Source organism: Thermobia domestica, chromosome 16, assembly GCF_964235325.1.
Source record: "Thermobia domestica chromosome 16, izTheDome1.hap1.1, whole genome shotgun sequence".
In the NCBI taxonomy this organism is placed as follows: domain Eukaryota; kingdom Metazoa; phylum Arthropoda; class Insecta; order Zygentoma; family Lepismatidae; genus Thermobia; species Thermobia domestica.
Genome location: NC_137469.1, coordinates 3,027,285 through 3,049,713, shown reverse-complemented (window position 1 = coordinate 3,049,713; position 22,429 = coordinate 3,027,285). Strand labels below are relative to the sequence as shown.

The 22,429-nt window shown below is 36.7% G+C and overlaps 1 protein-coding gene across 2 annotated transcripts in view; it reads right to left on the bottom strand.

Annotated features, from left to right (window-relative positions):
• LOC145672399 (uncharacterized) overlaps positions 1–22,429 on the bottom strand; it is a 290,548-nt gene that overhangs the window by 86,957 nt on the left and 181,162 nt on the right. For both annotated transcript variants that reach the window (XM_081741553.1, XM_081741554.1), the window contains exon 3: positions 4,824–4,902. In XM_081741553.1, coding sequence (XP_081597679.1) covers positions 4,824–4,902 — 79 coding nt within the window. The remainder of the gene's footprint in view (positions 1–4,823; positions 4,903–22,429) is intronic.

Sequence of the window (22,429 nt, the reverse complement as noted above, 5' to 3'; positions counted from 1 at the left end):
ATAGGCTTGCAAATGAACTATAATATGGTGATGAAGAATAATATGATTGGGTCGGCCACCCCTAACTTCTACCGGGCCCCCCTAAATTTTTGGGCTGGCTACGGGCCTGATGCAGCCTCCATCTGCTGTGACGCATCTTGTCTAACGTTCTTCCATGCCTTGAATTGCAGGTGGCTGACTTTTACACCATTGTTTCACACAAGAAATGAGGCTCTTGTCACTGTTGAATATTTTTGATTGCAGGTGGGCTTTCAGACGACCAAACAAAAACAAATCCAAAGGATCCAAGTCCGGATTCAAAGGAGCCAAGTCCGAACTATAGGGAGGCTAAGGAATGGCTTCCTAATCCACTTCCATGATTTTCTGCTGTATAATCATGTCTGTGTGAGGTTGGCTTTGTCATGATGGATTTTGATTATCTTACCTTGCAGCTCCGGTCTGTTGGTCTGGAGAGCATGTAGTACCTTATCCAGTAACAAACAATAACGCTCCTTGTTAATTGTGGAGCCATGTTCCGAGAAGTATATGAAAATGACACAGCACTGATCATAGAGAAAGGAGGTTATCATTTTCTGGCCTGTTTTGGAAAGCCAAGGTTTTTTAAACTCCTGCAAGCAACGTTGGATACTGTCGCGTTTCGATGGGTGATCCCCATAAACCGGAAGCAACTTCCTATGAATTTGATATGATTGATTGATCCGTTTTCAGGAATTCCATTACCGACCGTTGTCGGGGCCTGATGTCTACTTCAGTGTCCATTGCGGTTTACCTATGAACAATAGGACATCCAGCGTTGCCAACATGTACGATAATTATCGAATCATACGATAATTTTGACCCCCGTACGATGTACGATAGCTGTATACGATAATTTAATAGCTTCAGCTAAAATGTAAAGATAGTTCTGGGGGTATTGGAAATTCGAATGAAATTTCATTCATTGCGTGAAAAACGTATGAAGTTTGCAACAAATGTGACAAAATTACTTAAAACATTACAAATGCGAACCAATTCACCTGTTTACTTATGTTTATTATTACTATGTAATTGGTTAATCGGATCACTGGGATTTAACGTACACTGAACACATACACATAAAACCCGCGTTATCTATTCGATTAATAAGGAAGAATTACTAGCTACTAGATGTAGATATGTTTTCACAAGTAAACATATAAAGCGTTGAAGGAAAACCACAGAATTCTTTTCGATAGACTCGTAAAGAATAGAATTTCATTCTTGTTTTCTATGGAGATTCAAGAATATAGTTTTAGCTGTTCGCTTTCGCGTTAGTTTCCTCTTAATAATAATAATAATAATAATAATAATAATAATAATAATACAGCTTGATATTTAGACTTGAAACAAAATATACGACAATTTTACAGCAAAAACGATAATTTTAAGTGCTACATACGATAATATCTTCTGATCGGGTTGGCAACGCTGGTAATTACCATTTTGAAGTCAAAGAATCAAAGTATGTTCACCTAAAATTTCATAATCATATTACAACTAATAACAATATTATAGACATCTGTGCAAAATTTATTGAACACCCTTTGTATTAATTGTACACCAAAGAAGAAATTCATCCGATCTTAACCCAACGTAGCGTGGCAACACACCTTGATGAGAATATTATGTATCTTCTTTACTACTACTAATATAATAATTTGTGTGTCTGTTTTTAGTTTTTCGCGTAGGAAATGACCTAGAGGAACCGTCAATCTGCACCATATCTAATCACGTACTAAGTAGTTTATCGATTTTCAGCTCAAGGCGGGAGATCAAACGTTAGGCACTTTTCTTCTTGTGTATTTTCCAAGAACGTCTTGCCTGTGTGCAACCTGCATTACTTACTTGTTATGTACAGTTACATAACAGCACAGGATAAATACCCGGTGATTCAAAATTGTTGTGCAAAAATTCTTTTAAACACATTCTTCTTGCTTTCTTTCCATGCAGGTTCTGAATTAAGATCCGGCTACGACGGCTTCTTACCATTCGTATGAAATTATGTAATGTGAAGGTCTTTGGTTCCCAAGTTACGTGTCATCAAAGCTGAATTTGGGCTTTTACATTGAAATTTTGAGCGAAAAAAGTTTTCAAATTTGAGTTTAGAACAAAAATACATGGAGTCAACTTATTTTTAAACTTTAATGTAAAGTATAAGAAATAAATGATGAGATGGTATGTTGTAAATACAGAGGGTAAATACTTATAAAAAATGTTTACTAAAATCAAAAAAAGGACGAATTTACAAACTGTTAAAAAAAAGAAATATCCACAAGCAAAACCTTTTATTTTCCTTCTTTTTGCAGGGTAAATCACGAAATTTTACGGGAAGCCGAACAAACTCTTTAATATTTCATCACTGCATTCCAAGAGAATAAATAATCCGGCATTATCAACGTCTATTGATTGAAATACACTTCGGAGCAACATATTTTCATCTTTCAACAGTACTACAAATGCAACAACAGCCTGATCAGTAGAGCAACCCACATTATGCTTTATTTTTTGTTTAATTATGCTTTATTGTTAATTTTAATCGTCGTTTTACATTAATCGTGTATAATGTATAATGTTTACTATATATTAAATATTCTAAATACCTTGATCTATTTATTAATATTTTATGCAACCAGTTTCTTTCATATTTAATGAACTTTCTACTTAATGCACTGTAAAGAGATATGCTTTACTCGGGTCAGTTTTTTTAATCACTTGTGTGCATCTTAGGGGCTGCTCACCTATACAGAAAGGGGAAGTAAAAGATGCCACCATAAAAATACAAAAAGTGCTCAAGTTCAAGAGGTACACATAACAATATAGTATGAAGTTCTTGTGCACTTTTTGTACATTTCAAATCATCATTCGTAACTGCGCAGTTATGCTTAGAAGAAAACTATTGTTTATTCCTTGTTGGCGGGAAGTTTTCTTTTCTCCATTTCAAAGAATTACACCGAAAAGTTTACGAAAATAAAAATAAGCTTTTCATTGTTGCATTGTTATGTTCTCAAAGATTTTGCATTGTAAATACTGGTTTTAAAAAATATTAATACAATATGCGAATCTTGCAGTTAAACAGAATTTTCCAAGAATTGTGCTATATGCTTTATTATGCTTTTAAAATTCGTTTCTTCTGGACCCTTAGACAACCACAATCATGTTCAAGGTACCAACCATAGGTGTAAAATGCCATTATGGTTTTTATGCATTTGGGTTGCCCTACTGATCAGTTTACATTGGTTTCCATTGAAAAGTTTTCCCCAACTGACACAAAATTTTCCTTTTTAAAAAAATAAATTTCCCCTAGGTTGTTGAGTTCAATGCCTATGACATAAGTAGTTATGGGATCAGATTACTTTAGCTATATTAAAGAAAGTGCCAACCATTTATATTGCTTCTATTTCTTTCACTTTTTTCTTTTTTCTTTTTTTTACAAAAATAAATACAATACACCCAGCCACAATATACTACTGCTATTGTGTTGCTCCATTTCTGAAGAACAACGAAAAAAATACACTTTTATATTGGTCTACCAGTAGGCACGAGTATCTCCCTGGGTTTTACGTTTTATAGCAAAAAATATCTTTTTCTCTTTTCGCTAAATTTACTTACGAAATTTCTCCCTCAAACTATGAACACTTAGGCTGATTATGATACTGACCGTGTGTCGTGTTAATCACTGTTTCACTCCCCATACTGCTTGCAAAATGATCAAGGAACTGTTTCCGGGCTGTTGTTGCATTTGAAGTACTGTTGTTCGATGAAAAATTTGTTGCTTCAAAGTGTATTTCGCAATCTATTGATTGATCTTAAGAATGGCGGATTATTCTCTTGGCATGCAGAGCTGAAATTCAATTCTGGTACTTTGAACGATTATCGGTGAAGTTTGGCTATTTTATTTGCACAGAGAAGCCAAATACAAGGGTTTGCTTTTGAACATTCCTCTTTTATTATACCTCTTTTAATTGAGGTGAGTCTAAGATATGCACTTTAATTCTTTATATAATTCTTTATGAGGGTAAGTCAACTGAAAACCATAAAAGTAGAAATAAAAATCCGCATATGGCGCCAGTGAGCTGTAAGTTGGCATGCCTGTTTACGATAGTATGCCGGATGTCTCCTAGGTGGCAGCAGCCGGCAGATGCACAAACACCGGCGCAACAACAGTTCCAAAATGGCAGCTCCATTAGCCACATGCACCAGCGAGGAGCAGCGTTCTCTGTGATTCGGTTTTTGCGAAGTGAAGGTGTGAAACCGAAATTGCAGCATGTGTACACATGAGTCATGGATCGGCACATCATATTGTGAATGATGTTCTTCAGTTTCATAAGGTGCCTGCAAGATGGGTGCCCAGACAACTGACGCCTGAACTGAAACAGCGACGTGTTGATGCGTGCGAAGACCTTTTGTGGCGTGCTGAACGTGACGGTAATGCCTTTCTGTCACGAATTGTCACTGGTGACGAAACATGGGTGCATTACCATCAGCCTGAAACAAAGCGAGCGAGCAAGGAGTGGGCGGCAGGAAGTTCCACTCCGATGAAGAGGTACGCAACGCGGTGCACGAGTGGTTGGCCGTCGCCCAAAAGACTTTTTTCTGCAGGTATTCAGGCTCTTCCGAAGCGCTGGCGGACTTGCATTGAACGAGGAGGGGACTATGTTGAGAAGTGATTTACTTCTGTACCCTGTGTGACCAATAAATAATATTTAAAAAAATAATTATGGTTTTCATTTGACTCCCCCTCGTATTCATCAAAAGTAAGTAACTAGACGTAAAAATGTAAGTACTATAATAATAAAAGTGCTCACCATTTTCTCCGATTGCGTTCTTTTTCTGCTTCCCCGAGGCTTTCCCTCGGAGTCCGCCTCTGCGAACTCTGGGCTGCTCCTGAAAATTAGGACAAACAACATATGCATATGAGTTAACTTCTACAAAAAGTTTTTTCAAGATATCACTAATATAAAACAAGGCGTTTCTCTTTTGCTTATTAGCAAAGTATTTTCATTCTTTTTGCAGAGAAGTTACCTTCATCATCTCCTAAACTTAACCGGGGATTAAACGTGATATCAACATTTAAGAAGAAACTCGACTTCTTCGGACAGTTTCCAATACCTGGACTTACTAATATGTAGCTTTCGGTATAATTCATGTTACAATATTTGACCAAAGCTCTTTACAACATTTGACCAAACGGAAAATTCCATCGGAACTCACTGAGTACAAGTTGAGTATAGCAAGCTTCAACTAAAAGTTACATAAAAAAATAATAATTCATGTATGTAAAGCTCAGGAAGTTACTTCCTCAATGACTGATGCAGTATTTTACTGATTGGGTATAAGTCCACTTTAGGGGAGCATCCCTTGTAGTGACTATAAATGTAGCTTCTTAAAAGAGACCATCTTCTAATGAATTAAAAACTCAACAAAGCACGTTCGGGTCAGAAGTACATGTTCCAGTTATGGTATAGCTAATTTAGGACTAAGTAACTCAAATGGATCAGACGCTATTCAATCCGATCATTCATTGGTCGATGGACCTCGGTGCACAGATTACCATTTCAATAAGTTTTCCTCAATGCACACTTCCAAGAGATCTAGATTGCAGAATGGCACGCTACAGGTTCGAGCATTTAATTCTGGAAAACTTCCTGGAATTATTCAACTGCATAAAACTTATCTTTGATCTTGAGTGATAATCAAATTTACCTAGCAACGAGTATAGACGGTAAACCCAACAGTGTGAAATGGTAGGCTAGCCAATGTTGGTTCTACGTTAGAATCGGCCGCTTTTCCAAGCATTTGCCAACGAATTGAGTTGCCAACGTTAACCCCTATAAAAGAAGAAAAATGGGGATCGGGAGTTGGATGAATTGTGGTAAATTGTTCATGGTTCAGCATACACCTTCAACTGGGTTGGGTCAACATTGATTTTACCTAATCTTTGACCTACTAGTTCCTAACTACGCCGAGTACTAGCCTAGAAAATAAAATGAAATTTTTAAGTTTTACGTCCCACGCGTATGCCGACTAGGCTAAAAAGACGGTGATGAGAAATTAATTGAACACTTCAGGAGTGAAGAAACAGGAAAATCCAGACAAAATCCACGCACACGGTATTTGTCCACCACAAAGTCCACTTGGCGCGGGCTGGGATCGAACCAGGGACCCCATACACCAGAGATGTAAGCTCTACCACTAGCCACTGGGGCCCCTAAACGGAAAATGGATAGCCACAATTAAAGTCAATGTCACCAGTGAATATGTTATTCACTCAGCTATCTATTGCAAAAACAGAATTTAAAACACTCGCTTTCGTTCAAAACTTATCGTGTGAAGTAACGGACATACGTACTAATGCCACAATCTTATGATACTCAGTAGAGTGATCCTAGTGAACTAGTTGGCAAGACAAGAAAAATGAATGCTACTTCGAAAATGCTGGCGTAATTGGTCGATGGAGAAGTGTTGGTTATTGGGGGCCGTAATTGCTCTGAAGCTGTTATTGATTCTGCATTGACGTCCTTAAGACATAAAATGGGCGGAAGCATCAACAAAGGCCATTTGTTAGTTAAATGGATTACCTTAGAAGACGAAGGCAAAAGACTTTCTGTTCTCATATAATGCTCTTGTTAGGTCTTAACAAGGCATTTATTCACAAAAGGAAGTTAAAAGGGAATTTGACTTGAAGAGAATATAGGCCAAAAAAACAATAGCTCAAAGTGTAGAAGATTTTCTTTTACAGTTTTCTCGTTCGTATAAATGTATTAGCTTAAGATCATTAGCTAATTTTATGTTTATATCATAGTCTCACAAATCGACAAGAAATTAATCGCCATCCAACAAAAATATTGTCAGATCTTATCATGTAGATACAACACATATCTACCTCATAATCAAAATTATTGCAACATATCCCACAGACAGCGTCGCAAATCTGTCTTCAACATTGGGGGGACGGGTAAGACCGTTTCCATATATATTAAGCGATGTCGTATTTATGAACATGAAAAACAATGCTGTGGAGGATCAGGGGAGCAGAGTTGTCTTCAAGATCTAGAGGTGGGCAGATTTGAGGCTTTTTCTGGGGGACATCAATTTCATCTCACTTTCCTCTGTGGCAATCAGACACAAATCATCACATTTCTCCCCCCCCCCAAAAAAAACACATTTCAAAACGGGTTATTGGAGGGACAATCCTCCAGTTCCAAGATTGGAGCAGTGCATTCCATTGAAATCTAAGGGAAATCTCGTGGATATGTTCATTATTTTTAATTACTACTGCAAATCTGCATATCCTGAGATAAGTATGGAACGTCCATAGTATGTCCCATAGACATCTGTTTCATTGAATTTCACTGAGTATTTTAGTAAGTTTTCTCGGGCTATCAGCCAGGTGAAGGTATTGATATCTGACTTCTCAAATGCTGACATTGCATTCATCTTCAGGGGTTGTAACGAAGAGACCAGTGATGTGGGCATGTACATATGTATTTATATCCGATTTAAACTACTCACTGATCAAGACAATACGTTTATTGGAAAAATTATTAACTTGTAACAGTGTCACCAATTACTGTATCCACTTTGGCTTCATCAGATACTATCTGCGGCCGCGGTGGCTCAGTGGTAGAGCGTTCACCTCTGTTGCTTGGGGTTCTGGGTTCAAACCCTGCTCCCGCCAAGTGAACTTCGTGGTGGACAAACACCGTGTGCCTGGGTTTTCTTGGGGTTCTCCCATTTCCTCCCACTTTCTTCATTCCACCATTTCATTCATCACTCATCATCACCGCCTCCTTTAGCCTAACCGGCATAACCGTGGGGCGTAAAACTCAAAAATTTCATTTCATTTTTTCAGATACTATCTTTACACTAAGCGTTAAACTTACATGTTAATAATTTTTACAAAAAAGCATTGTTTTGTTCACTGAGTAGTTTAAATCCGATTAAAGTATATTAAAGCAAAGCTTGTACACTCAGCATCAAAAAAATTACGACTGCTAACGCCATGCAGTTAGGCCACCTAATATACACCTGCTTATTCCATAATTGTGTCAGGTAAAGATACCCTCTCTCTCTCCTCCTTTCTTCTCTTCTATATTAAAATTAGCTAACAATATGAGCGTAATTCTTATTTCAAATTACACATGTATTAGTTTCGATAAAATGAAATAACAAAACCGAGACGAAACAAAATTCATAAGTTGATGTAGCGAGAAACTGAAACACACACAATGAAAAGTTGAAACCAATGGATGCCTATTACACAGAGATTCAGAAATCAGGAAGAGAGAGAGAAGAGGAGAGAAGAAGAAAAAGAAAAGGGAGAACAGATAAAACTGTGGAATTCAAACGTAGTAAGAAAAGAACCTAACATTACAAAGTTCCGTTTCCAGAAATCCAACAGTAATATAGAAATAACGTTTGTTTTTACATATTTTTTTTAGAACTATTTGAATATAGAGAGGATGCTTTAAACATTCGTTATGTGCCTTTCATAATGGATAGCATACGCAATTTCAAGTAGAACTGTAGATCTCCTAGACACATCTAGGATAATCTTAAAGGTTTAACACACGTGCTTTTTGTTTCCGCGTGGTTCGATTGCATATTCGGTAGTGTTCATTGGATGTACTGTTCCAAAATACATTCTAATAAACCCAGTATATAGCGTTGGTCATGTCCTCGATTTCAGACTACTAATGCGAACTGGACAAAAAAGCAAAAAAAAAAAAAAAAAAAAAACCGAAAAGAAAAGAGAAAGAAAGAAAGAAAGAGAAAATAGAAGAGTTCTATTTTACTGCAAAATTTCTATCAGAAATACCCTATATTAGAAGTCCAAAGTGTATCGTAATGAAAAGTTACAAATGTTGGAAAGGAAAAGTTTATGTTCCTCATAGATTTAGCATGTTTCAAATTTCAACGTGAAAAAAAAAAACATTGAATTATAGGATGGAAACAAATTTTGTGTCGACCTAGTATAAATAAAATTTTGTTTTCAAATAACCAAAGAGGTTACCATTTTCTAGTCTTTTCCGAAGATTTATATGTGCGCAACATCCAACATTGATTTCATCTCTTCTGGATATAACGTAATTTGCACAGATAAAATGAACACGTTAAGAGCTCAAACGGATCATCGTGTCAGTCGGATGATGTTGGTTAGGTTATAGACTACCTACCACTGGGTCGAGGATTCAAATCCGTAGTGACCCGGTAATTCGACTGAGACTCAGTAACCCAGAGGATAAAAAAGAGATTTTACTTATTCCCTTGCGTTTAAACAGTTTTTCTGTCAGAGATGACCACGATTGGAGATGTTATCCCCAGAGCACGAAAAACACGACGCCAAAGTTAACAGTTAATAAGATTCTCTAGACGAGGTATATCGGGCTCTTGCTCCGTTTTAACTTTGGAACATGAAGTGCGTGTGTGTGAGAGAGGGGGAGAAGTGAAAGATGCAAAGACAGGATAGGGATACGTCAAGAAAGAAAGAGGAACGAATATAAATATGAAACTTACTTATCTTTACAGCATATGATAAAGAACGCACACACTGTTTATTTGAATTATCGCCAGTGATGCCTTGTAAGTTCTTCATCAGAAGATAAATCTCTGCAGCCATTATTTTATCCGAAAAAATCATACTACCCGATGGGGAATCGAACCAAGATTTTTAATGTGGAAGTCTGGCACGTTACCACTACACCACCGATTGCTTTAGCCAAACTTTGTTTAACAAATGGTGTAGTGTTTCTTTCTGAGAACAATATCACGAAAAGTGTATACTGCAGATCAATGATGTCTTTGGAATGTCCTGGTAATCCCCTTGCCCTTTCCCAACCAGCATTCGTAAATCGTCACTATCATGATAACAGGTGTTTGCTTCCACATTCTTATGTATTGCTTGTCCAGTATGATAAGTCGATTCTTCGCAATCACTTTGAAACAAAATTAACTTTGTCGTGAACAGGATTTGAACCTACTTTCGATAGCTGTATTATTCATAAGGTCATTACGTTACCCCTACACTATCATGCCATCTGAAATTACAAGCCAAATATTACTTACTTTAGCCCTGATCTTTGGAACAAACCAAAGTAACAACGAAATTGACTTATTCGACGGCCTAGAGAGAAATTAGTGCCCACTAATAAAGGAAAAACATACGATCCAGGAAAAATTACAGAAATTAAACATATTTTGCAGTAATTTCGTCGTGCAAGTTCAAAAGTACGTGAATAATAATAATAATAATAATAACAACAATAATAATAATAATAATAATAATAATAATAATAATAATAATAATAATAATAATAATAATAAATGCTCACATTCACAGGAAGTAGTCTATTATTATTATTATTATCAATTACCGCTTTGTTGGATTAAATTGAGAAAAAATATGTTCCGTTACTCAGTCACTGTTTAGGATTACTAAAGCGCTATTTGATATCGGTCATTTTCGATCTGTTTTATATATCCCCTCCCCACCCTATGTTGTGGGGCACAGCACCTGCAGTGTCATTGTTGATCTCAGCGAGCCGGAAAACTATAAATTCGACACTGATATTGGTTATTTCGATCATTTTTATGTCTCCCCCTCCTCCAAATCGAGGGGCTGAATTTGGATTTAAACAACATCAGATGTGTTTCTGTTAATCTCAGCGACTCCAAAAATTATAGATTCGCCACTTACACCGGTAATTTTTTGTTCTTTTATAAATGTCGGTCCCACTCCCCATCTCTTATGTTAAACCGCCAAAGTGATATGACAGAAACCATCTCAGGTTCGAACTTCATCTAGGTTGAAAATTTGATCGAGATTGGTTTGGTGGTTTAAGAGTCATTAAATTTTATTTAGTTTTATATATCTCCCTCTCCCATTTCCCTCTCCAAGTTCTCGCGTGAAAGTGAAACGATGACAATCATCTCAGGCCCGAACCTCACCTATGTTAAAATTTGATCGTGATTGATCCTTTGTTTTACGAGTTATCAAGTTTTATTTATTCTTTTTAACCCCTTCCTACCCTCAACCGTAAGTTATATCGTCAAAGTAAATAGATAAATACCATCTTAGGCCCGAACTTCATCTATGTTGAAAATTTAATCGAGATCGGTCGGGTGGTTTAAACGCAAGATAATAAGTAAAATCTCTTTTTTATCCTCTGGGTTACTGAGTCTCAGTCGAATTACCGGGTCACTACGGATTTGAATCCTCGACCCAGTGGTAGGTAGTCTATAACCTAACCAACATCATCCGACTGACACGATGATCCGTTTGAGCTCTTAACGTGTTCATTTTATCTGTGCAAATTACGTTATATCCAGAAGAGATGAAATCAATGTTGGATGTTGCGCACATATAAATCTTCGGAAAAGACTAGAAAATGGTAACCTCTTTGGTTATTTGAAAACAAAATTTTATTTATACTAGGTCGACACAAAATTTGTTTCCATCCTATAATTCAATGTTTTTTTTTTTCACGTTGAAATTTGAAACATGCTAAATCTATGAGGAACATAAACTTTTCCTTTCCAACATTTGTAACTTTTCATTACGATACACTTTGGACTTCTAATATAGGGTATTTCTGATAGAAATTTTGCAGTAAAATAGAACTCTTCTATTTTCTCTTTCTTTCTTTCTTTCTCTTTTCTTTTCGGGTTTTTTTTTTTTTTTTGCTTTTTTGTCCAGTTCGCATTAGTAGTCTGAAATCGAGGACATGACCAACGCTATATACTGGGTTTATTAGAATGTATTTTGGAACAGTACATCCAATGAACACTACCGAATATGCAATCGAACCACGCGGAAACAAAAAGCACGTGTGTTAAACCTTTAAGATTATCCTAGATGTGTCTAGGAGATCTACAGTTCTACTTGAAATTGAGTATGCTATCCATTATGAAAGGCACATAATGAATGTTTAAAGCATCCTCTCTATATTCGAATAGTTCTAAAAAAAATATGTAAAAACAAACGTTATTTCTATATTACTGTTGGATTTCTGGAAACGGAACTTTGTAATGTTAGGTTCTTTTCTTACTACGTTTGAATTCCACAGTTTTATCTGTTCTCCCTTTTCTTTTTCTTCTTCTCTCCTCTTCTCTCTCTCTTCCTGATTTCTGAATCTCTGTGAAATAGGCATCCATTGGTTTCAACTTTTCATTGTGTGTGTTTCAGTTTCTCGCTACATCAACTTATGAATTTTGTTTCGTCTCGGTTTTGTTATTTCATTTTATTGAAACTAATACATGTGTAGTTTGAAATAAGAATTGCGCTCCTATTGTTAGCTAATTTTAGTATAGGAGAGAAAGGAGGAGAGAGAGAGAAGGGCGAGAGAAAGAAAGGAGGAGAGAGAGAGAAGGGCAAGAGAAAGAAAGGAGGAGAGAGAGATCTCTTTACCTTACACGATTATGGGATAAGGTGTGTATTGGGTGGCCTAACTGCACGGCGTTAGCTGTCGCAATTTTTTTTGATGCGAAGTGTACAATAAAAATATGTATATATGGTACCTATTTACGGGCGGAGTTATGAATGGGGCTCGTGATTGGCTGAGGGAAATACTGACTTCTGATTGCTGAGGGATGCTGGCTCCTGATTGGCTCTTGTTGTAGCTACTAGAAATGGTTTTGTTGAGTGGCTGGTTTTTGTTCCTGAAAGGAGCCGACCAGATAGGGCTGCGTCGAAACACATTGTCTTTATTGAGACTGTTCCTTTTACGTGAGAACAGGAACATGTGAAAGGGACAGTTTCAATGAGGAAAATGGGTTTCAACTCAGCCCTATCTGGCTGGCCTTTATCGGGAACAAAAAAAAATCAACAAAGCCATTTCTGGTAGCCATAACAACACTTGATGTAGTGAAGGTCTTTGATAAAATATGGCCCGCAGATCTTCTCTACAAAATGTACGATCAGCATTTCCCCTTTGAGTTCATTGCACCCCTTTGTGATGATGCACTTTTCGAGTAAGAATCAACTAGGAATTTATTTATTTATTTATTTAAAGCTTAACGTCCGACGGTTATTCCCTTTAGGCTAAAGGAGACAGATGATTAATTAAAGAGAATGATTGTAAAATTATTTTTGTGTTCTCCTACCGCAAATCGATTCCAGGACTATATGCACCACAGGCACACGCTCTAGGCACTAGATGGCTATATATATACACATGTATCATGCTATGAAACATATTGAGAAAAGTGCCACAACAGTTGCAAGTGAAATGCATGAAGAGTTGGATGTTTTTATTGTATTTATTTGCCATGACGCAATACAATTTGTGAAATTGCAGAAAGTATCTCTTTTCTTTTTTTTTTAAAAAAAATCGCAAAATCCCCAATTTCAAAGTTACGATTACCGTATCTTCAACAACAGTTCATAAGCACTAAGAATATAGAAAATAATACCATAAGTAAATAAATTATCTTACTCAAGGAACATGAGTCCCATTTGCGAGCAAGGTGGCTCAATAATAGAGCTCTTTCCTTTAGTGCTTGGGGTGTCAAGTTTGATCCCCAGCCAAGTAAGTTTGTGAAATGAAATCTTTGAGTTTTACGTCCCACGGTTATGCTGACTAGGCCAAAGCAGATGCTAATGATGAGAAATGAATAAAATGGTGGAATGAAGAAAGTGGGAAGAAAGAGGAGAACCCCGAGGAAGCCCACGCACACGTGTTTGTTCATCACGAAGTTCACTTGTGGGACGAACTGAGCTGGGATCGAACCAGAGACCCCATGCACCAGAAGTGAACGCTCTACCACTGAGCCAACGCGGCCCCAAGTAAGTTTGAGGTGGACAACCTCATGTGCTTGGGTTTTCTCAGAATACTCCCGTTTCCTCCCACAAATTCCTTTCAATTGTTTCATTATCATTCACTTGCCTTAATCATCCGTCTCCCTTAGCCTAAAAGGGCTTAAATGCGGAACGTTAAAATGAAAGACTTGTAAGTTCCCTTTTTGACCGAATGATTAGCATACGTGCCATGCGATTCTTCACGAGAACAAAGGTAGCTCGAACTACATATTAATTTATACATACATTCAGGTCTCATATAGTAGTTGAGCTGCAAAGGGATGTTGTACCTCAAAATAATGAACTATGCTGTCAAATGTGTAACGTTATATTTACGTTACATTCTAGCCCACAGTTCGCGTAATTTTTAGCTATACGATCAAATTGTATTAAATAAGACACGTCACCTTGTGTGATTATTACCTTTTATTCCTTTTCATTTAACTTCATTAATAATAATAATAATTTTCCTTGTTAGTTGTCATAGCAACTTTTAAATAAACAACTATCTTCTGTGTGGTAACTAAAATCATCGATTATACACATAAAATCAACATACATCTTCAACTACTAAGATTAAATCTTATTTCTTTCTATTTAGAATCAACAACATTTAAATTTTCTTCTTCTTCTTCTACACGACAGATTGTGTGCTTTTATGCACCGTTGCTCAAAACCAAGATATAAAAATAGGAGAAATTCACAAACTAGATATACAATATCGTTGTAAATGCATTAATGCTCCACTTAGGATCATAAACTGAAACAAATTCGCCAAACTTGTTTAATTAAGTCCATTAAACGTAAGCAAAATAACAAAAATATTTTTTATTTGATTTCAGTTTAGAGTCCCTTTCAGGAGCGAGGCTATATGAGACTTGGACCTACTAATTAATGTAAAATCCGACCTATATGAACTCCCGCCGGGAATGGAACCTGGGTCTGCCATGCCAAAGGCGCGTACGCTAACCACTTAGCCACGAGGGAGGTCCAAAAATAATTTGTTGTTGTAATTTTGTAAGTTATACACTTTCGAGAGGATAGTCTTACAATAGTCGAAATTCACATGTCAATGCTTTAAGGAACTATATTCTGTTTAAGCAAAATGCAAAGGCAAATTCCATCTTTCTTTCTGAAGAAACATTGTCAATAATAATAATAATAATAATAATAATAATAATAATAATAATAATAATAATAATAATAATAATAATAATAATTTTACTAAGTTTTACAGTTAAGAAATGCTGACAATGATTCGTATTTTTTAAAAAAATCCATATTCCAGTTTAAATTCTCCAGGCTGTGTACTTTACAACGTTAGTATACAAAATAATTTACACCTGAGTTTGTGATACGTTGTTAGTATTAACTTCAACGTGTCTTGAAAAAAAAAAAGATGAATCAATAAAAATAAGACACTTCAGAAATAAACGTCTTATTTTAAGCTCTTTTTATGTTTTAAGATTTGCGTGTTTGACTGCCGTCGTTAAATCTGTATACACGAATGTCACCCGTGGCTCCTTTTAAAAGTAAGATAAGCTTTAGAATAATAATGATAATAACAGTAAAATAAAATAATAGAATCTGTACACTTACCGCAATTTGGGCTTGACGACGTAAACCCGAACATATTCGCACACGTACATGTTGGAACAAGGTACAGATTACTTGTGGAGCGACAACTCTCATTATCCTGGAGGTTATGTATCCAGAACACTTCCTCACCGAGAATTCGCGTGACTGAGATAATGAACACGCACACACACTGACTCACTTACCTACCTGCTTGAGTCTTTTCCATCCTCTTTCTTTCCTCCAACGCGACTAAAGGTGAGTGTACCAGAGCTCCCCGTGTCAGAAATATGTTTCTCTGAGTCCCTTCTACTCTTGCTTTCGGAACTGGAGGATGTTCTTCTCTTCCGCAAGGCTGAGAAAATGTCATCTTTACGACTGGACCCTTCCAAGTCCTCAATACTCATTATCTTACCGTTCACATGGAGGCGGTTGAAACTAAGGAATGCGTGGTAACCTAACTTTTTAGCCTCGGCAAGATATTCCCTCAGAGACTCTCGGTCCTGTCTCACTTTGTCTGAATAGTCCTCTGCGAGGTACAGTCCTGTCCCTTTCAACAAACCCCGACACTTTAGAATCTCCATTTTCTTTTTAAACATCACCAACCTGAAAACGATTGGCTTCGGTTTTTTACCCTTTCTTCGCCCTACCCTGTGCGCTTCCTCAATGTCATCATCGGTAATTTTCATTTTCATATGTTCCTTCAAAATGGCTTTCACTTTGGCCGTTGTCACTTCCGGAATCTCCCACTCGTCCTCCTCAGGAACGTTGAACAGGATGAGGTTGTTGCGTCGCACCTGAAATTCCAAATAATCAATCTTCTTGTACAACTGAGCGTTCTTTGTCCACGGTTCCCGCCCCTTCCGAGCCTCCGTTATCTCTTCATGCAGCTCTCGCTGCTGAAGAGCTAAAGCTTGTAACGAGATCTGGACTTTTCTCACCGCTCGCTTCAGCTCTACGCCTGTCTCCTCAACCAGCTTCACGACATCGGCAATCGCCACTTTCGCCATGTGTGTGACTTCAGTCTCTGTATGGCTCTGCCTTAATCGCTTCTTCAACTAAATCTGTTCCGGAGAGCATTGACTCACTCCTCTCTTCTCACCGATCAATAAGATATGCAGCACTTTCTGCCTTTGCATGACATAACGTCAGACTCTTTTTCAAGAATTGGAATAATATTAATATTTTCCCTCCTCATAATGTGTGACGGGTTGCGTTTATTTAGGATGCAAAAACGCTGGACAGGTGAGGAAGTGGGTCGGAATGTAAGCAGCATAAACCTACTTCCGTGTTGTAGAAAGTATAATATGAAATTAAAAAGTAAATATACTTAAATAACAAATGTAATTAAATGCGTATTTGAGAAATAGTCACGCTAAAAATCGATAAAAGATGTCGGACATTGCTCAAGTTTTTCATGTCAAAGACACTGCAGCAACAGGCGTCGTTCTGCGAGACGAATACGATTGCAGCTGTTTTCAAATGCAAACACAAGTTTCCGTGTTTATTCTGCAATTTAGTCTACAAGCGAATGGCTATCTTCATAACTTAGAAGTCGTAGAAAAGTATTGAAGATTTTACTTTTCTTTTAATTCTATATTCTACACATAGGAAAATGTTTCCAAAGTGTTAACGAATCGTTTGGTCAAAGCTCCCTGAACCAAGTTTGCCAGAACAAACTTAGCTTGTTTATTTATTTTATTTATTTAACACTCACCAGATACAGCTCACACGCCATTTTAAACTGGATATCTAACAACAACAACAACAACAACAACAATAGAAAGGATTTCGGAAGATATCGGCCAGGGCCTGTTTAGTAGGTACCATCCCGGCATTTGCCTGGTAGGACTGAGGGAAACCCTGCAAAACCTCAGTCAGGATGGTCGGCAGCGGGAATCGAACCCACGACCTTCCGAATGCGAAGCCAACACTCTACCACTTGGGCTACTTCGCTCGGTATATGTTCCTGAGAATATAATAAACCAAATCCTGAATTATCTGTACTTAATATTTTTGCTTTATGTTCTCATTGAATAACAGGAATACAACTGTTCTTGTCAGCAGGGGGAGCCCTAGGCAATTTGCCAAACCCCTGCAATGATATCATTTGCTGTTCCCTTTCTCAAACGCCACGATTAAACGAAAAAACAAATCTTAAAAGCTACAATTTTAACTATGCTACACCATCATAAACAAGGAAGGGGAGGGAACACTCACATTCAGGAAGGTCTGAACACTACGAATATAATCTCGTTGTGTCAGTATTTTCTTTAAATAATGATCTATTATATTAGTGAAAGAAAAAGCAAACACACCTGCGGAGGAAAGATGGTAATCCTTTTTATAGAATTCAATATCAAGCTTCAATCTCAATATATCAGTTTGCAATTCCAGTGGAACTGGCTATTTTATCTTTATTTTTTGAGTTTCCTTCTACATCTGTTAATTTAAAAAAAAAAAAACTCGTTCCACTTTCAATGATAAGGAACTTGTTTGTGACAAAGATTAGACTAGTTTTCATATCAAAACTGTGATAACTAACTAAATGAAACAGATGTTCGCTACTGTTTGAGAATTGATTTCTAGCATTTGACAACGATCAAGCAACTCATGGTGGGATTTGTAAGACCATGTGACCTTAAATTAATGCGACTTAGACATGATTTATGAATGTAGTATTCAAATAGAAGGTTAGCTTAGTTTTAACTACCATCGTCATGAAGTCTGTTTCGAACAAGAAATATTTATTTTAAATAATATAGTTATGAAATTTTTTGCCTCCTCTCGAAACTCCCCACCTTCCCGTGTTGCAAATATGGTAGAGCCAGCTCTGCTTATCAGAGATATATTGATATAGGGTTGTTTTAGCTGAATACAAAAGAAGGAAACTTGGGATAATAGCTATGATACTTTTAAAATATGAACAAAGAAAGAAATGATTACAATACAACCGTGTAACTGCTTTTTTCTATTTGATAAACTAGTCTTAGCAAGTCGTGTTTGAAAAAATTAATAAATTTAATAGACATCTAAAAATATTTTTAAAAAGTGTTTCTTTTAACTTGAACACGTATGGATGCACTTTAAATATGTTTAAGAATAATATAAGTGGAGTTTACTTTCTAACATCTAGCCATTGCCGCTATAAAGAACTGAATTATGCATTAGATGAAATAAATGCTGGTTTTGACCAAAAGAGAAAATTCTTTCTTAAAAAGATCATATTTCCGGAAAATTATCGGAATCAATAGGCCAAACTTATGAAGAGAATGTTAAGATATTACGATAAAATAAACAATTTCTTGTTGAATTCCCTAATAATTCACGTAGGACATGAAAATATAAGAATCGTGTTTCATTTAAATTTTTGTACTGAAATATAGAATTAAACTTAAATAAGAGGCATAACATCTGAAGTCATTATTTGCAAGGAATTGTCTTGCATTACAAGTTAAACAAGCGAATGAACAAACAAGACTGTTATTTTCGAACAACTTTATAAGAAATATATGCTACTATAAAATTGAGCCATGAGCTCCTTCGTGGCTAAGCGGTTAGCGTACGCGCCTTTGGCGTGGGAGACCCGGGTTCGATTCCCGACGGGAGCTCATGTGGTTCGGATTCCACGTTAATCAGTAGGTCCACGTCTCATTCAGCCTCGCTGCTGAACGGGACGCTAAACTAAACTCAACTCAAAATTGAGCCAGAGACTTGACTTATCAGACCTCTTGCCACACAACACTTGAATGTGTTATTGGCCATCAAAGAGCAGATGTCATGTTTGAACAAGGTAATGATATATTGCCGAAACCAAAACACAAGTTATTAATAATATTTTAAAAATATTTTTTTGGAATAGAACTTAAATATATTTCATTGTTATTTGACGTTAAATATGAACACCATTGAATTTTTAAATTTAAATATGTAATTATAACGTCAAAAGAAAAACTATTGTCCAGGAACTATTATATATAAAACAATTCTTCTCAGAGTATAAACACCTCAGCCAGTTCCTTGCCAGATGGTAAAGTGCCAAGGACCGACGAGACGTTACCACGTTGGATAGAAACGGATATGCGCTGTATTAGATAAAATATAGAGCAAACTTCGCCAGAAACACAAGAAATGCGTCTTCCTACCTCCCTAATGAATAATTTTAAAAATATTTATTTATTTATTTATTGAGTTTTATCAGATTTTGAGTTTTTACTCCAAGTTAGGGACATCAATATATTAAAATATGAATATCCGCCGTCACGTGAGCTTTGTGGTGGACAAACACCGTATGCGTGGGTTTTCTCGAGGTTCTCCCGTTTCCTTCCACTTTCTTCAGTCCACCACTTTCCACATTTTTATCATCATCGTCTCCTTTAGCCTAGTCGGCATAAGCGTGGGACGTAAAACTTAAAGATTTCATTTCATTTTTTTCATTTCATGAATATCCTTTAAAATAAATAACACGTAAATATTACGTGTTTAACATCGATTTCGAAAATGAAATATTTCAGTTTTACGTCGCACGATTATGTCCTTTAGGCTATGGGAGACGACGGTTAAAACAAATGAATAATGAAGGAAGGATTGGTGGATTGAAAAAGGGGGAGGAAGGGGGAGGAATCGAGAAAACCCACGAGCACGATAGTATCCACCACAAACTTACTTGGCCGGGGGATTGAACCAGACGCTTACCATTCACCAGAGGGTAAGCGATCTACCAGTGAGTCCCCGCTGGGCTAAAGGAGATGGTGATGAGAAATGAATGCAATGGTGGAATTAATAAAGTGGAAGGAAACGGGATAATTCCGAGAAAACCCATGCACACGATGTTTGACGACCACAAAGATCATTGGGGGCGAGCTGGGATCGAACGAGCGACCCCACGCATCAGAGGTGAATGCTCGACCACTATGCCACTACGGTCGTCCCAAATTGATTTCGAGAAAGATATAAAAAGACGTCTCACTTAGCTTTCATATAAAAAAAAAAAACAGATTTTAGTGTTTTTAAGTATGAAAACTCAAAACAATATTACTTGTAAGTTTGATTAATAACATTGTAAATTACCTTAATTTGTTTGTTATGTGTTGAGTAGCACACGTTACTACAAGCTGTTCAACACGCAGTAAGGTACCAGTGATAATGTGTTATTTGTTATATAAAACATTTGTTAGAGATATCGTGAAAGATAACAGCAAATAGAGTTCATATCACAAAAGATCTTTAGATGAAAATTTCAGTTGCGTTAATGGCGCAATCATAATTTCACGCAAACAGTTTTTTTATTTTCCCGGCGTTAAAAGCTATTGGTAGATGGCAGCACTTGTCGCTTCTATAGGTGAATGCCCGGTCAATTAACTACTGTATCGGATAAAACCGTTCGTCTCCCTTGAGTATCAAAACTAAGCGTACTACGGAAGAGCTCAAAGAGAGACACAGGTTATCCAAATTTGTGTTGACCACAAGATGAAACCAGTAATATGATTTTTCTTGTCTCGGACAACTTTTTTTTTTTTTTTTCGTTTTGTCTTAAAATTTTTCTTGTTATCATTTTGTAAATGTATGTATGAAATTTATATCCTGTTTTTTTTTTCTAATTTCATCTAGAAGTGATCATAACCGTACCTCGCCGACGAGAAGTCCATCAACGGTGTGACATAACAGCAAATAAAAATGAAAAAAATCTTTAACTTTAACGTCCCATGGTTATGCCGGCTAGGCTAAAGGAGACGGTGATGATCAGAAATGAATGAAGTGGTGGAAAGAAGAAAGTGACAAGAAACGGGAGAACCTCGAGAAAACCCACGCGCACGGTATTTGTCCATCACAAATCTGATTTCGTCCGTGTTGAGATCGAACCAAGGATCCTATGCACCAGAGATGAACGTTCTACCACTGAGCCGCCGCGGACTCAACAACACCTAAAGCATATTTATTATTAGAGTATATTGCGTAAGACTTGCATACACTGAGAAAAAATATCGTATGTGGCTTAGGTAAAAATGTATGTTACATATGTAAATCCTGTAGTTTTTGGACTTAACGTACAGCAAACGTATAACTGAAAACGCATGTTTTATAATACCTTCTGTATAAGTGTTCCATCTATACGTAAGTTCCGTAAGAAACAATATAGGCGGTCAGGATCTCACATACAAATGGACGTATATAACATATAGTTGAGTAATGTAACATATGTATATTATGTAATATAGTGGAAGACTGTTAGATGTCAAACATCCTGCAACAACATGATGTAACATCTAAGGGCAATGCGTACGCAGTATATGGATAATATATGTTCTGTACTAATTTCTGTAGTAAGCAAGAGGATTCCGTATATGTGTACAATATACAGTTGTCCGGATAACGGATTTTTCTCATGGGAACCCTGTGTTCGTAAGATCACTTTATCAATTCATAGTTTTCATATAAAAACTATGAATTATGCAACACTAGGATAGTGCTTGAGATCTAAGACTTGCATGAACTAATGTTGTCTAGGTCTATGAGGCTCGAAAAATTACTCTTCTCTTCTCGAAAACCAAAACAACGCACTATCATTTTATTGTGATTTTATTTTAAATCTTCCTGAATGCTCTATACGTGCTTCATTCAATCAAATATGTCTAGTCAATTATCCATATACAGGGTGTTTCAAAATAACACCGAGAACGTTTGCGAAGTGATTCCTAACATCATGATAAGACAAAAAAGAGGACCAATTTGGGTGCAGAAATCCATCATTTCGGAGTTATAGGCTGTCGAAAACATGAAAAAGTGAACTTTCAAAGTCCATAGCTCCAATACTATGGGACCGTAGTCAGGTCAAGATTTCACTTAAGAACTAATATGTGTGGTATCCAAAAATACATGTTTCAGAAACCTGCAGTACTCACGCAACATTTTTTATATAGGGAGTTTGGCTACGGACATATAATTTGAAGTACTCACCAACTATCTCTATAAAAATTGTCTTATCTTGGTGTCAGGAATCACCTCCCAGACGTCGTTGATGTTTTCAAACACCCTGTATAA